At 44.0% G+C, this 13,041-nt stretch overlaps 1 protein-coding gene across 3 annotated transcripts; it reads right to left on the bottom strand.

The window, feature by feature from the left end:
• Positions 1-925: 925 nt before the first annotated feature.
• Positions 926-6,626, bottom strand: rhogd (ras homolog gene family, member Gd). 3 transcript variants are annotated; one of them, XM_060832744.1, is made up of 2 exons: positions 6,578-6,626; positions 926-3,792 (listed from the first exon to the last, which is right to left on the bottom strand). In XM_060832744.1, the coding sequence occupies exon 2, from the start codon at positions 3,759-3,761 to the stop codon at positions 3,186-3,188; it is 576 nt and encodes a 191-aa protein (XP_060688727.1). In that variant the 5' UTR covers positions 3,762-3,792; positions 6,578-6,626; the 3' UTR covers positions 926-3,185. The 3 variants fall into 3 exon arrangements, with proteins under 3 accessions (XP_060688727.1, XP_060688729.1, XP_060688728.1); XM_060832746.1 differs by lacking the exon at positions 6,578-6,626 and adding an exon at positions 6,388-6,498; XM_060832745.1 differs by lacking the exon at positions 6,578-6,626 and adding an exon at positions 4,835-5,155.
• Between the last annotated feature and the right edge of the window lie 6,415 nt (positions 6,627-13,041).

The raw sequence follows: 13,041 nt of genomic DNA, 5'->3' as shown, positions 1-13,041 counted from the left end.
CCATCCGTCCACATAGGAACTGGAGTATGCCATTCAGCCCTCAAGCCTGTTCCACTAATGAGCTCATGGCTGATCTGCGGACTAACTCCATATTCCTGTCTTGGGCCCACATCTTGTAATACTTTTGCTTAATAAAATTCTGATTTAAAAAGTCAACATGCAGTTGTTTCTACATTTGAGAGATAATGCTTGGAAAAACTACAGCATCGTTTAGATGATCCCAAAATGCAATAAGATTTTGAAAAGACATTTTTCTCAGTGTAAACTATTTCAGGACGAATCAACATATGCTGTCTTCCTCAAAACAGCCACATCATATGACCCTGGAGTAGCTCAAACTATGAACTCAGATGAACTTTTAGTCTCCAAGTTACCCAAATCATTTGACTGGAAGCTTGAGCATTGCTCATGTGTTGAGACAAACATTAGAAGGTTTACCACCATTTCCCATTAAGTTATACGAATGGACTGCAACTTAAAAATCCAATACAAGTCTAGCTAGTGATTTCTTTGCTGGAAATACAAGATCCATGCGAGAACAATTAAAGGCAACTGGTATGCAATTTGTTTTGCATACAAACAGAGGAACAAAACGTCCTAATATTGCAAAGCATCCATCTGAGTAATACTGAAACAACAATACGATTCCCATGACTGCATTTGGCAGAAGTTTAGCAATGAAAAATAACAGTTGCAATTCAGGAACACAAGCATAAATATAGGTCAGTAAAAGCAATTGTTAAGTACTAGTGTTCAGCAAAATAAACTATGATCCATTTATAAGATAGTATCAATTCAATTATTGGCTTAAACCACCCCCCCATACCATTCCTATATTTGTGCTGCAATAAATATTTTATACAAGTAACATTGAAAATTAGCAACTGTTCCATTTGGCCCACAGTTCAGGAATGAGACACTCCAATTATAAACAAATGAAAATTTTATTTCAGCAGTACAATTTTTGTATGAATCATCTCAAAATATTGCAGTCCTAATTTAACATTTAAAACATAATTCAGGTTTCTAGTGCACAGTTTTAGCACTGACCATGGTTACAGTGTGGTGATAATGACAAGACAAAATGATGCTTCACAGTCCTTTTAAAAGCTGCAGTGCTTTCCTCTATGGCAGCATAACAGCCATCACTTTACCAATTCCAATAACTGATAGGCACAAACTGGATCACAAATGAGATTTTAAAATTAATTTGGCTAGAACATGTACACAAATAGGCCTTTTCAGTAAGTGTTACTAGCAAATTAATAAATGCAGTATGTAGTACATGCAAAGTTTGGTTTAAACAAAGATGAGAAATCATTTCAAAGAAAACTCAGCACTAAAGTGTTGAATCTTTTTTAGTGACTTGAGAAACAAGGTTCTCATATTGATCATGAGCTCAATACTCCATGCCTCCTCCCAACCAAGGCCATTAACTTGTTCTCAAACACCAATCATTTGTACCCAGTCCAGGTTGGTCCACTGCTGGCTTTTCTTTACAATGCATTTTCCCAACAAGCTATTGTCAGTAGGTCACATGCTTATCCCGAGAAGAAAAGTGAACAGATCTAAAACAATGCTCCAATGCAAGAGCTTCTTTCAGAACAGTTCAATATCAAAGTCATATTGTGACTCCCAAAGGGAGAGAGCTGAGGTTAACCATCTTTCAAAAAAAAAACCAGATTAAGATGTAAAAGATTTGATGGTTCTATTCATGGTAAGGCTTTAAGGTAAAAAAAAAGTACACATGTACTTATCCATGTTTGAGTTGGAATTGAAATAGTTAGGAAAAGCCCAAAATGAGTGAGCGATCAGGCTTTGAGAAACAGCAGCATCTAGGTTTTTTAAGTGGTCTTGTCATAAATCATTTAATACATTTGTGCACAGATCTGCACCTATTCTATAAAAATAAAACCTCTATTGAAGAGACTTATTTGAAATAGACATATGATGCAAACAATTCAGACCTTGATCCCCAACAGTTCAAACAGCTTAGCTGTTATGGAGTGGAAAATGTCAGTAGGTTTTTGGTTAACTTCCCTTTGTCCTATGTCAGTACCATCTGCAATTTACTTACATACCTGCAAGCAAGTCTAAACTGAACACAATGACCCCTGAATCCGTACCTTGTCAGACCTTACAGCTGTGCAATGTAAAGCTATGACTGGCATTCAAAGATGGACACGTTGCCAGAGAATGTGTTTAAACATATGCAATCTATTTTAGTGATTGGAGCTATAAACTAACTCAAATTGTCAAGTGATCAAAATACTCAATTTATACAAAAAACCTGGTTTACAACAAAACCCAGTGAACTTTACCACAGCTTTTCTATGTACCAATGTATGTGGGGCTATTGAAGATTCAATTACTACAGTAAACAATTTCATAAATACACTACAGGAGAGCCATCTGAGATCTTTTCTTAACCAATTTAAGTTTGACAGTTTTTTTTTTAAATGAATACTGTCATTTTTCAGTTATTGTACAAAATAACCGAATATTGTGCAAAAACCGTGCTATTTTGCCAGAACCATATCGATAGTCCCAATACATATGGCACTTGTAGGACTTGTATATCATTATTTAATATGGATTAAAACTAACAGATACCAATTCAGGGTTTTAAATAGAAATAATTTGCCGTGCCCATTTATGCTCTCAGAGCTAATGTGCGAAATCTCAACTGCGTTGTTATCCAATGATTAAATATCTGTAAAAGCAAATATTAACTTGAAACCTGAGTAGTGGAAAAAAAAGCAGTCGCCAATTTGTTAAACAAAACACTGAACAGAATGTCTAAATGTTTGTTAATAGCAAAGCAGCCAAACCACGGCCTCCAAAATCACCAAAAGACAATTGTGAAAAAAAAGCACAAGGAAGATCCGTTAAAAAAAAGGGGATCCTTAAAGTGGCTTCTAAAAGGCAAGCTTTCAGTCCAGCTCAGAGATTGCAAGCTAGAGTCCAGTGCCATTACTCAGATTAAATCTCATGGAGGGTCTGCATTTCTGTAAAAACACCCAGCAAATAAAGCAGCATTTTGACAGTTTCCAGTTTCAGTCATACAAACTTATTTTGTGCAAGATTCTTGTGTTACACCACAATGCATTCTGAAGCACAGCTGATACGTTGGCTTCGAAGTATGCTTCCAATCTACGTGCAACCAAGATGTTCACACCCTCAGGCTACAAGAGTACACAATTTTTACTTTTCTTCTTCTTATGAGGGTAAAGGACTGCTCTCACAGCCTCCACAAATACTTCTCGGATCCCATCCTGATTGAGTGCAGAACATTCCAGATACTTAACAGCTCTGATCTGTTTCGCTAAGGTCACTCCCTGGTGCATCGTTATTGGAGAGAGGCTTTGCTCCTTGAGCTTTTTCATGGTTTCAGAATCATTCCTTAAATCCTTCTTCGTACCAACCAAAAGTATAGGAACATTTGGACAGTGGTGCAAAACCTCTGGTTGCCACTTATGACGGACATTGGCATAGGAGGAAGGACTAGCAACAGAAAAACAGATAATGAAGACATTACTTTGTGGATAGGACAGAGTGCGCAGACGATCGTACTCTTCCTGTCCTGCAGTATCCCAAAGGTTCAGGCTTACAGTTCGTCCATCCACAGTCATCTGTGCACTGTAGTTATCAAACACAGTGGGGACATATTCTCCAGGAAAAGCATTTGTTGTGTAACTAATGAGAAGACAGGTCTTCCCAACTGCACCATCTCCCACAACCACGCATTTTATAGTCTGCATTATTCATATGGCTTGAAGGTCAAGTTTAACACTGTCGACAAAAACAAAAACAACATTAAGACAAAGCATTTCACAGATCTAGACACCTCTCTACAGTGTACAACCAACCAACTGCAAGGGTTTGTATCAAAGATGTAGCTCATTGAACCTGCCTGAATGTTCAACCTTTAACAAAGGGAGAACATTTGAAATGTTTCCAGAGAATTACCAAGTTAAAATATGTCACTATTGGGTGCACCAGGGACCACTTCTGATGTTTAAGGTAATTTAGACATTATCTCTAATTGAAAATTATTCCAATTCCTATTTGTCCCTCAATTATGATCATCAGAAAGATTCACATTTCACTTCCTACTACTTTGAGAACTTAAATAGTTGCAAGCATTGCTATTCTTGACCAATCAATCCTGCCACCTGTGGCCGAACACTTCAACTCTCCCTCCCGCTCAGTCAAGGACAATTCCTGGGCTGCCTCCACTGCCAAATTCTAGCCACCTGGAGGAAGAACACATCTTTCGCACTGGGGCCCTCCAACCACATGGGACCAATGTCGATTTCACCAGTTTCCTGATCTCTCCTCCCCCACCTTATCCCAGATCCAACGCTTCAACTCAGCACCACCCTCTAACTGTCCAACCTGTCTGTCTATCTTCCTTCCCACCTATCCACTTTACCTTCCATCTGACCTATCAACATCACCCGCCCCAAAACCACCTCCAACCTTGCTCCTCGGATGCTGCCTGACTGGCTATGCTTTTCCAGCATCACACTTTTCGACTCTGATGTCCAGCATCTGCAGGGCTCACGTTCTCCTGCTATTCTAGTCTACCTAACTAACTGGTAAGTAATTAGTTGCATAGAAAATGGAGAGGTTTTGAGAAACAATAGTTTGGAACTTAGGTGGTACCCAGTGACCCCTTTCCATCAAACATTGAATTCAAAATTTCCTCAGTTACGTTCTGATGCATTTGTTGTACACATTTTAATACCAATTCAGCTGCCCACTTTTCACCGGTCCTCCATCTGTCACCCTCCATTTTTCTCCTTCCTCCCTCCCTCCCTCATTAACCTACCTGCTCTTTCCCACATCCACATTCCCTTCAAATTGAAGGGAAGGCAGAGTCGGGCCAGGCATTCTTGGGGTTGGGGGGCAAGATCTGGGTCACTTGGGTGTGGGGAGGCTGAGAAGGGGGAAAAACAGGTGGGTGGGGCATGGGGAAAGAGAAGAGAACCAGGTCAGTGGGTTGTGGGGAGAAGGGGGCAGCTGAGAGAGAGCAAGAACCAGATCGTTAGGTTGTGGGTAGGCCGAGAACTTGGTCGGTGGGGCACAGGGGAGAACAGAGCGCAAAATGGAAGATGAAATGTGGGGGTCACAGGATGTGCCTGACTGGAGAAAATGGGTCACAGAGTGCTGTGAGGTGCCTGAGGAAAGTGGTCAGGGGGAGAAATAGAGTAGAACTGAGAAGAGAACAGAGAGGATAGCGCAAGGTGAAGTGTGGGGCCTGGAGGGGGTGGCAAAGTAGTGGAAATGGGTCAGGGGTGAGGCAGGATGCCCAAGTGGGGGCACAAGGTGCCTCAGCAGCAGGAAATGTGTCAGTGGCGGGGGGGGGAGAAAGGAAGGAGGCGGGGGGGGGAGGGAGGGAAGAGGCGGCGGGGGGGGGGGAGGGAGGGAAGAGGCGGCGGGGGGGGGGGAGGGAGGGAAGAGGCGGCGGGGGGGGGGGGGAGGGAGGGAAGAGGCGGCAGGGGGGGGGGGAGGGAGGGAAGAGGCAGGGGGGGGGGAGGGAGGGAAGAGGCGGCGGGGGGGGGGGGAGGGAGGGAAGAGGCGGCGGGGGGGGGGAGGGAGGGAAGAGGCGGCGGGGGGGGGGGAGGGAGGGAAGAGGCGGCGGGGGGGGGGGAGGGAGGGAAGAGGCGGCGGGGGGGGGGAGGGAGGGAAGAGGCGGCGGGGGGGGGGAGGGAAGAGAAGAGGCGGCGGGGGGGGGGGGGAGGGAAGAGGCGGCGGGGGGGGGAGGGAAGAGGCGGCGGGGGGGGGGGGGGGGAGGGAAGAGGCGGCGGGGGGGGAGGGAGGGAAGAGGCGGCGGGGGGGGGGGGAGGGAAGAGGCGGCGGGGGGGGGGAGAGGGAAGAGGCGGCGGGGGGGGGGGGGAGAGGGAAGAGGCGGCGGGGGGGGGAGAGGGAAGAGGCGGCGGGGGGGGAGGGAGGGAAGAGGCGGCGGGGGGGAGGGAGGGAAGAGGCGGCGGGGGGGGGAGAGGGAAGAGGCGGCGGGGGGGGGAGGGAAGAGGCGGCGGGGGGGGGGAGGGAAGAGGCGGCGGGGGGGGGGGGAAGAGGCGGCGGGGGGGGGGGGAAGAGGCAGGGGGGGAAAGAGGGGGAAGGGAGGGGGCTGGCAGGGAGGGGGAAGGGGGGGGGAAGAGGAGAGAAGGGCTCCTCCTCCTATTCGGCAAACTCCCTCCCCTTCCCGTTTCCCCTTTCCTTACAACAGCTCCCAACCGCCCTTCCCTCCCTCCGGCTCACCCCCTACAACCCTCTCCTCTCCTCTCCTCTCCCTCCACTTGCCTTTGCTCTGCCATCCGGCGGCCACTCCCCCCCCCCCGTCACCTCCCCTCCCCTCCCTCCCCCACTAACTCCTTATACTTTTCTTTCACTTCAAACTTTCGACAAGCCCACTCCCGAAAACGACGCATTCTTATGGTCTTCATTCCAGATGTGGCCAAAGCCTGAGGAACTAAGGTTCGGTGAAGGAACTTGCCCCGGTTGGTGACGAGCTGTGCCCCCCCCCCCCGGTCCACGGCCTGGATAAGACCCAAACCCAACTGCCACTTACCTCAACCCTCCCCGACCAGCATTCATCCGGGTGCTGCGCGCAATGCCCCCTGGGGAATGTAGTGTGACCCGCGCCGTTGCTGCGCTTGCGCAATAAAACGACGGTTGTGACCCGCGGAGGTGGGTGTCACGCATGCGCAGAGCGCGTGGGTGGTCTCTTGTTCTGGGAGAATGGGTCCAGAGTTTGTGAGTGTTTCCATCTCTTTCCTATGGCAGTCTGTTACAGAGAGATTACTGGTCTGAAATGTACAGGCTGATTTTAAACAACCAACTTTCATGGTATATTAAGTAAGGAAGTAGTTGACCTGGAATAAAGAAGGATACCTTAGATTAACTCACAAGCCCATCACGAGGCTGTGGATAGGAGACCCCCTGAGGTGATTGACACAGACCAAATATTGGCACAATCCAGCCCTTAGTTTTTAATAAACGCGTTTCTTATTAGTTTAGGCATCACATTGTATTGTTTAGATCAATGCAGAATTTGCTTTAACAGTTTTAGTTTAAACTTCTCCACCCCTTTTTTAAATCCAGTGTCTGGCTTGGCCAAGTTGAAACAAGTCAATTAGGCATGTTTTTTTAAAAAAAAATCCTGTGAAGACTGTCTGGCTCAAGTGAAGCCGAAATGTGTCAAGCTTGCAGTCTTCCTTGATTTTGCTTAAAATTGGCTGCGTGCAAACCGTGGGAAATGACTCCATAAAAATATGTTGTGTGCACATTTCAACATAACAATTTGAAGTATTCAAGAAATCTACCTTGCACACTTAATAATTGTAAGGCATTTGGAAGCAGATGTTGTGTTTGTTTGTATTTGTAATAATTGAGAAACACACCCTATGTAATTGTATAATAAAAAATAATCAAACATGATCTCCTTAGAGACAAACGTCAACTGCCTTCCTTTAATCACTGTTTTTCTTCAAATTACAACATTCCAGGGAAGTGCTGATTAGCTCTGCTCATACCCACAGTAGTCTAAATAGTAGATTTGTAATTGAAAGTTTAAGTTTATGCTGGAGAATGTATTTTTATTCTTTCTGTTTATTTTCATGATGACATTCACTTATTCTGCTCCATTGCTATTTTAGCAATTTTGGAATGAGAAGTGTAATCAGTATTTGAGATGACTGCTTACATAATCAATAGTGACAGATTTGTAATAGATTTATACATTTAAATATGAATTTGAATAAAAGATGGTGAGCTACATTTGGTGTACTCAAGTAGATTGAACCCATCTACTGTGTTTATAATTGTCGAAGTGAATGAATCAACTAATGTGGTGTTAATTATGGTAAACTGTTCACTGGGTGAAGGCAATGCCTTTAGATTTAATCGCAAATATTGTCTCACTCGTTAAGCATCCCAGTGATGGGAATTTAATCCAATCACTGAAGTGATTCAGAAGTTATACTCGCAAAGTGCGTGCACCATTGTTGTTTTACCACTTCCTTTGCCAGACATAGAGATGTGTCGTAACAATTTTTATTAAGTTAAGATTATGTGCATCACTGGCTAAGTTGACATCTATTGCCCATCTTTAACTGCCTTTGAGAAAATTGTGGTGAACTGCTTTCTTGAATTTTTGCAGTCCTCATGGTGTAGATACACAATGAAATTCTACTTGGAAGGCTGTGCCAGAATATTAATCCAGTCAAGGAACAGTTCCAAGTCATCTGTTGTCTTTGTCTTTCTGGGTGGTAGAGTTTACGGGTTTGGGAGGTACTGCTTAAGGATCATAGGTTATCGCTGATTTTTTTCCTAACTTAATTTTGTCACTGGACTAACTGGAGAAACTTTGAAGCAGAAATTTTCCCCTTTTTGCTTGTAGCAGCAAACTTCTTAGTTCAGTGTCCTTATCACTTGACCACCATTTATGGGTGGCACTGTGGCTCAGTGGTTAGCACTGCTGCCTCACAGCACCAGGGACTCGGGTTCAATTCCAGTCTTGGGCAACTGTCTGTGTGGAGTTTGCACATTCTTCCCCTGTCTGTGTGGGTTTTCTCAGGGATTTCCAATTTCCTCCCATGATCCAAAAATGTGCATGTCAGGTGAATTGGCCATGCTGAATTGTCCATAGTGTTCGATGCCTTAATCAGGGGTAAATATAGGGTAGGGGAATGGGTCTGGGTGGGTTACTCTTCGGAGGGTCACTGTGGACTTGTTGGGACAAAGGGTCTGTTTCCATACTGAAGGGAATCTAATCTAATGTTTGTGAAATGTCTGCTGATCAGAGAGCCCAGAATCTAGGGCGGCACGGTGGCACAGTGGTTAGCACTGCTGCCTCACAGCGCCAGGGACCTGGGTTCAATTCCCGCCTCAGGTGACTGACTGTGTGGAGTTTGCACATTCTCCCCGTGTCTGCGTGGGTTTCCTCCGGGTGCTCCGGTTTCCTCCCACAGTCCAAAGATGTGCGGGTCAGGTGAATTGGCCGTGCTAAATTGCCCGTAGTGTTAGGTAAGGGGTATATGTAGGGGTATGGGTGGGTTGCGCTTCGGCGGGTCGGTGTGGACTTGTTGGGCCGAAGGGCCTGTTTCCACACTGTAAGTAATCTAAAAAAAAAATCTCATTATCATGTATCTTTATCAGTGAGCACTTATTGAGGCATCTTATGATCATCCTCCTTCTCTCAGGACGTGGCTTTCAACAAATGCACTGCTTTGGAATATTATGTTGTTTAATACATGGTAAATGAGATCAATGTGGGATACCCTAGAGTATGCATATTTAAGAATTTCTTTGATCTGTCAATGCATTTAAGTATCATAAGGCATAAAGCCTTCTGATAAAACAGCAATTGTAAGTCACTGTACTTGTGTTTTGTATTGTGTACAGGGTCTTACAACCCCTACAGAGATCAATAACTTTTGATACCAAAGGATATCCCAAACAACAGAAATACCCAAAGAATAAAATATCACGTCTTAACACTCTCACTGTAGCAAATTGACTAAAATCAACAATCATACATTACTGAATAGACAACTAATACATCAAACTCTCATTTCCCTATCAAATGAAATAAATAATACTTTCCTCATAACTAATTGGTGCAAGCTAGACATGTCTTTTAATGCTTTGCACTGTGCACAGCATTCCTGCAGCAGATGTTCAGCTTTATCAGAAGAAGCCGAATGCCATTGCCCGCAGTCCAGCAGGCTCACTTCTCCCTGCCATACTCAGTCAAAACTTTTAAGTGTCCATTCAAAAATAATTTCACTCAGCTTGAGTCTTCCAAATCCAAATCTACCAGCAAACACTCCTCGTTCTGTCTGTTCTGTTTTCTTATTTTTGAACTGAAAACTAGCTCTTAGCAGCATCTTTCTTAGAGTCATACAGTCATATCAGCATGGAAACAGATCCTTCAGTCCAACCAGCCCGTGCCAATCATAACCCAAAACTAAACTACTACCACCTGCCTGAGTTTGGCCCATATCCTTCCAAACTTTTCTTGTTCACGTACTTATCGAAATGTCTTTTAACCATTGTAACCCTACCTGCTGGAATTTCATTCAACATGAACCAGTTTCTGCGTGAAAAGAATTGTCCCTTATGTCTTTTTAAAATTTTTCTTCTATCACCTTGAAATTATGCTCCATAGTCTTGAAATCTCTCACCCGAGGGAAAAGACACCTGCCATTCACTTCATCCATATCCCTCATGATTTTAGAAACCTCCCTCAGGTCACTTCTCAACTTCCTGTTTTCCAGTGAAAGAAATCCCAGTCTATCCAGCCTCTCCTTATAACTTAAACCCTCCATTCCCAGCAACATCCTGGTAAATCTTTTCTGAACCTTCCCCAGCTTAATAATATCCTTCCTATAACAGGGCAACCAGAACTGGACACAGAATTCCAGAAAGGCCTTACCAATATCCCATACAACCTTAACATAAATCCCAATACCGATACACAAAGATCTGAGTAATGAAGCCAACCATGCTAAACAGCTTCTTAACCACCCCTATATACAGTATGATGCAAACTTAAAAGAGTTATATATCTGAATTCCTAATTGCATTTTTCCTCCACGCAAAAGTACTTGATTTCTCTCTCCACCTGTCCTTCACAAAACGTTTATCCCTTTCACAGAATCCCTACAGTGCAGACAGAGGCAATTGGGCTCACCGATTCGCACTAATTCCTCTGAAGAGCATCCCACTCAGGCTCAGACCCCCACCCTGTTCCCATATATACCATGGCCAATCCACCAAGTTTGCATATCCCTGGACACCATGGAGTAATTTAGCATGGCCAATCCATCTAATTTGCATATTTTTGGAATTGGGGAGGAAACTGGAGCACCCGATGGAAACCCACACAGACTAAGGGACAACATGCAAATGCCACCCACATCCTGGCATCATGAGGCAGCAGTGCTAACCACTGTGCTGTCCCAAATATACAGTACGCCATCTGATATATTACACTCCACACATTTTTATTTACTTAGTGCATTGATGTTGGTGATCACGTTAGACCAGGGCTGCTTTCCTGAACAGCTGCATACTATATGGTGATGGTAAACCCCACAGCGCTATTAGCGAAGGAGTTCCATTATTTTGTGCCAGCAACACTGAAAAAACAATGTATGTTTCAAAATCAGAATGCTGAGTGGATAGAAAGGGAATTTGCAGGTGGTGATGTTCCCATGCATATGCTGCCCCTTGACCTTTTGGATGGAAGAGTTATGGGTTTGGAAAGTGCAATATAAAGTGCCTTGGTTCATTGTTGCAGTGCATCTTATAGATGGTACACATTGCGGCTATTGAGCGACATGCTTATTTTGAAGCAAGTCATTATTGTAGGTGTTATATGTGCTGCAAGTCATGCAGACAGCTCTGTCCTGTTTGGTTTCAAGCTTCTTGAGTTTTGTTAGAACTGCACTCATCCAAGAAAGTGGAAACTATTCCATTATGTTCCTGACTTGTACTTGTAGATGGAGAGTAGGCACTGGGGAGATAGGAGGTGAGTTATTTGCTGCAGAATTCCTAATCTCTGATTTGCTCTTACACCCATTGTATTTAAGTAGATGCCCCAATTCAGTTTCTTGTCAGTGGTGATCCCTAGGATATTGATAATGAGGGATTCAGTGATGGTAATTACATTGTACTTCAAAGGATAATGGTTGAATTCTACCTTTTTGGAGAAGATCACTACCTAATGCTATGTGGCACGAATTTTACTTGCCATCAGTCTATCCAGGTCTGGATGTTTTTCAAGTTTTGCTTCAGTATTTGAGGAATAGTGAATGATGCTAACCATTGTGAATATAATTAGTGAACATCGCCAACTTTGACCGTATGATGCAGGGAAGGCCATGGATGTGCCTAGGAACTATTCTCAGGGTTGGGGTTCCTCTGATGCATGGTAGTGTTCCACTTTCTGAGCCAGGAGGCCTGGCTTCAAGTCCCACCAGTTGCAGAAGTGTGTAATAAAATCTATGAACAGGTTGATTAGAAAATACCTACCCTCAGGAATTCCTGTAGTAACATGTTGTGGCAGAGAATATTAACCTCCAATAATCACAATCATGTTCAGGGACCCTGAACTAGTGATTTTGATTTGCCATGATTACCATTGCCTCCTGTTTTTCTTGAGCTCCTTGATACCATACTTGATAAAATATTTCTGTCACCCTGATTTCCTTTTTAAGTTCAGCTCTTTTTTTATGTTTGGAACAAATCACAACAAATACATGAGCTTGGTAGACCTAGCAGAATCCAGTTGAATGTTAGTGAGCAGGTTGTCATTGTTTAAGTGCCACTTGATAGTATTGTCAGTTACATTGCTATCACTTTGCTGATGATTGGGGTGGTAATAGGCCAGGTTGGAATTGACCTTTTTTTGGTGGACAGGACAAACTGGACAATTTTTGACAGTGCCAGGTAGATACCAGTGTTGTTATTGCACTGGAACAGCTTGGCCAGGGGTAAAGGCAATGTACAGCACAGGTCTTTAATACTATTGATGGAATGTTGTCAAGGCCCATTACGTTTGTAGTACTTAATGCTTTCAGCCATTTCTTGATATCATGTAGAGTGAATCAAATAGGCTGAAGATTGGCATCTGTGACACTGGGAAGATCAAGAGGAGGCCAAGAAGATTCATCACTCAGCGCTATGACTGCAGATTCTTGCATCTGTTTCAGTCTTGTATATTGCCGTAATGTGCTGAGACTCCATCATTGAGAATGAGAATATTTATGGAATCTCCATCTCTAATGAGTTGTTCATTGTCCACCCTCATTTATGACTGGATGTGGCAGGAATGCAGAGCTGAGATCTGAACTGTTGGTTGTTGAATTGCTTTGCACAATCTATCACTTGCTGCTTATGCTGCTTGGCATGTAAGTAGTCATGGATCAGTGGTGCTGGAAGAGCACAGCAGTTCAGGCAGCATCCAACGAGCAGCGAAATCGACATTTTGGGCAAAAGCCCTTCATCAGGAATAAAGGCAGAGAAACT

Source organism: Hemiscyllium ocellatum, chromosome 11 (genome assembly GCF_020745735.1).
Source record: "Hemiscyllium ocellatum isolate sHemOce1 chromosome 11, sHemOce1.pat.X.cur, whole genome shotgun sequence".
Lineage (NCBI taxonomy): Eukaryota > Metazoa > Chordata > Chondrichthyes > Orectolobiformes > Hemiscylliidae > Hemiscyllium > Hemiscyllium ocellatum.
The sequence above is the reverse complement of the archived record's forward strand: the minus strand, read 5'-3'. Positions and strand labels throughout refer to the sequence as shown.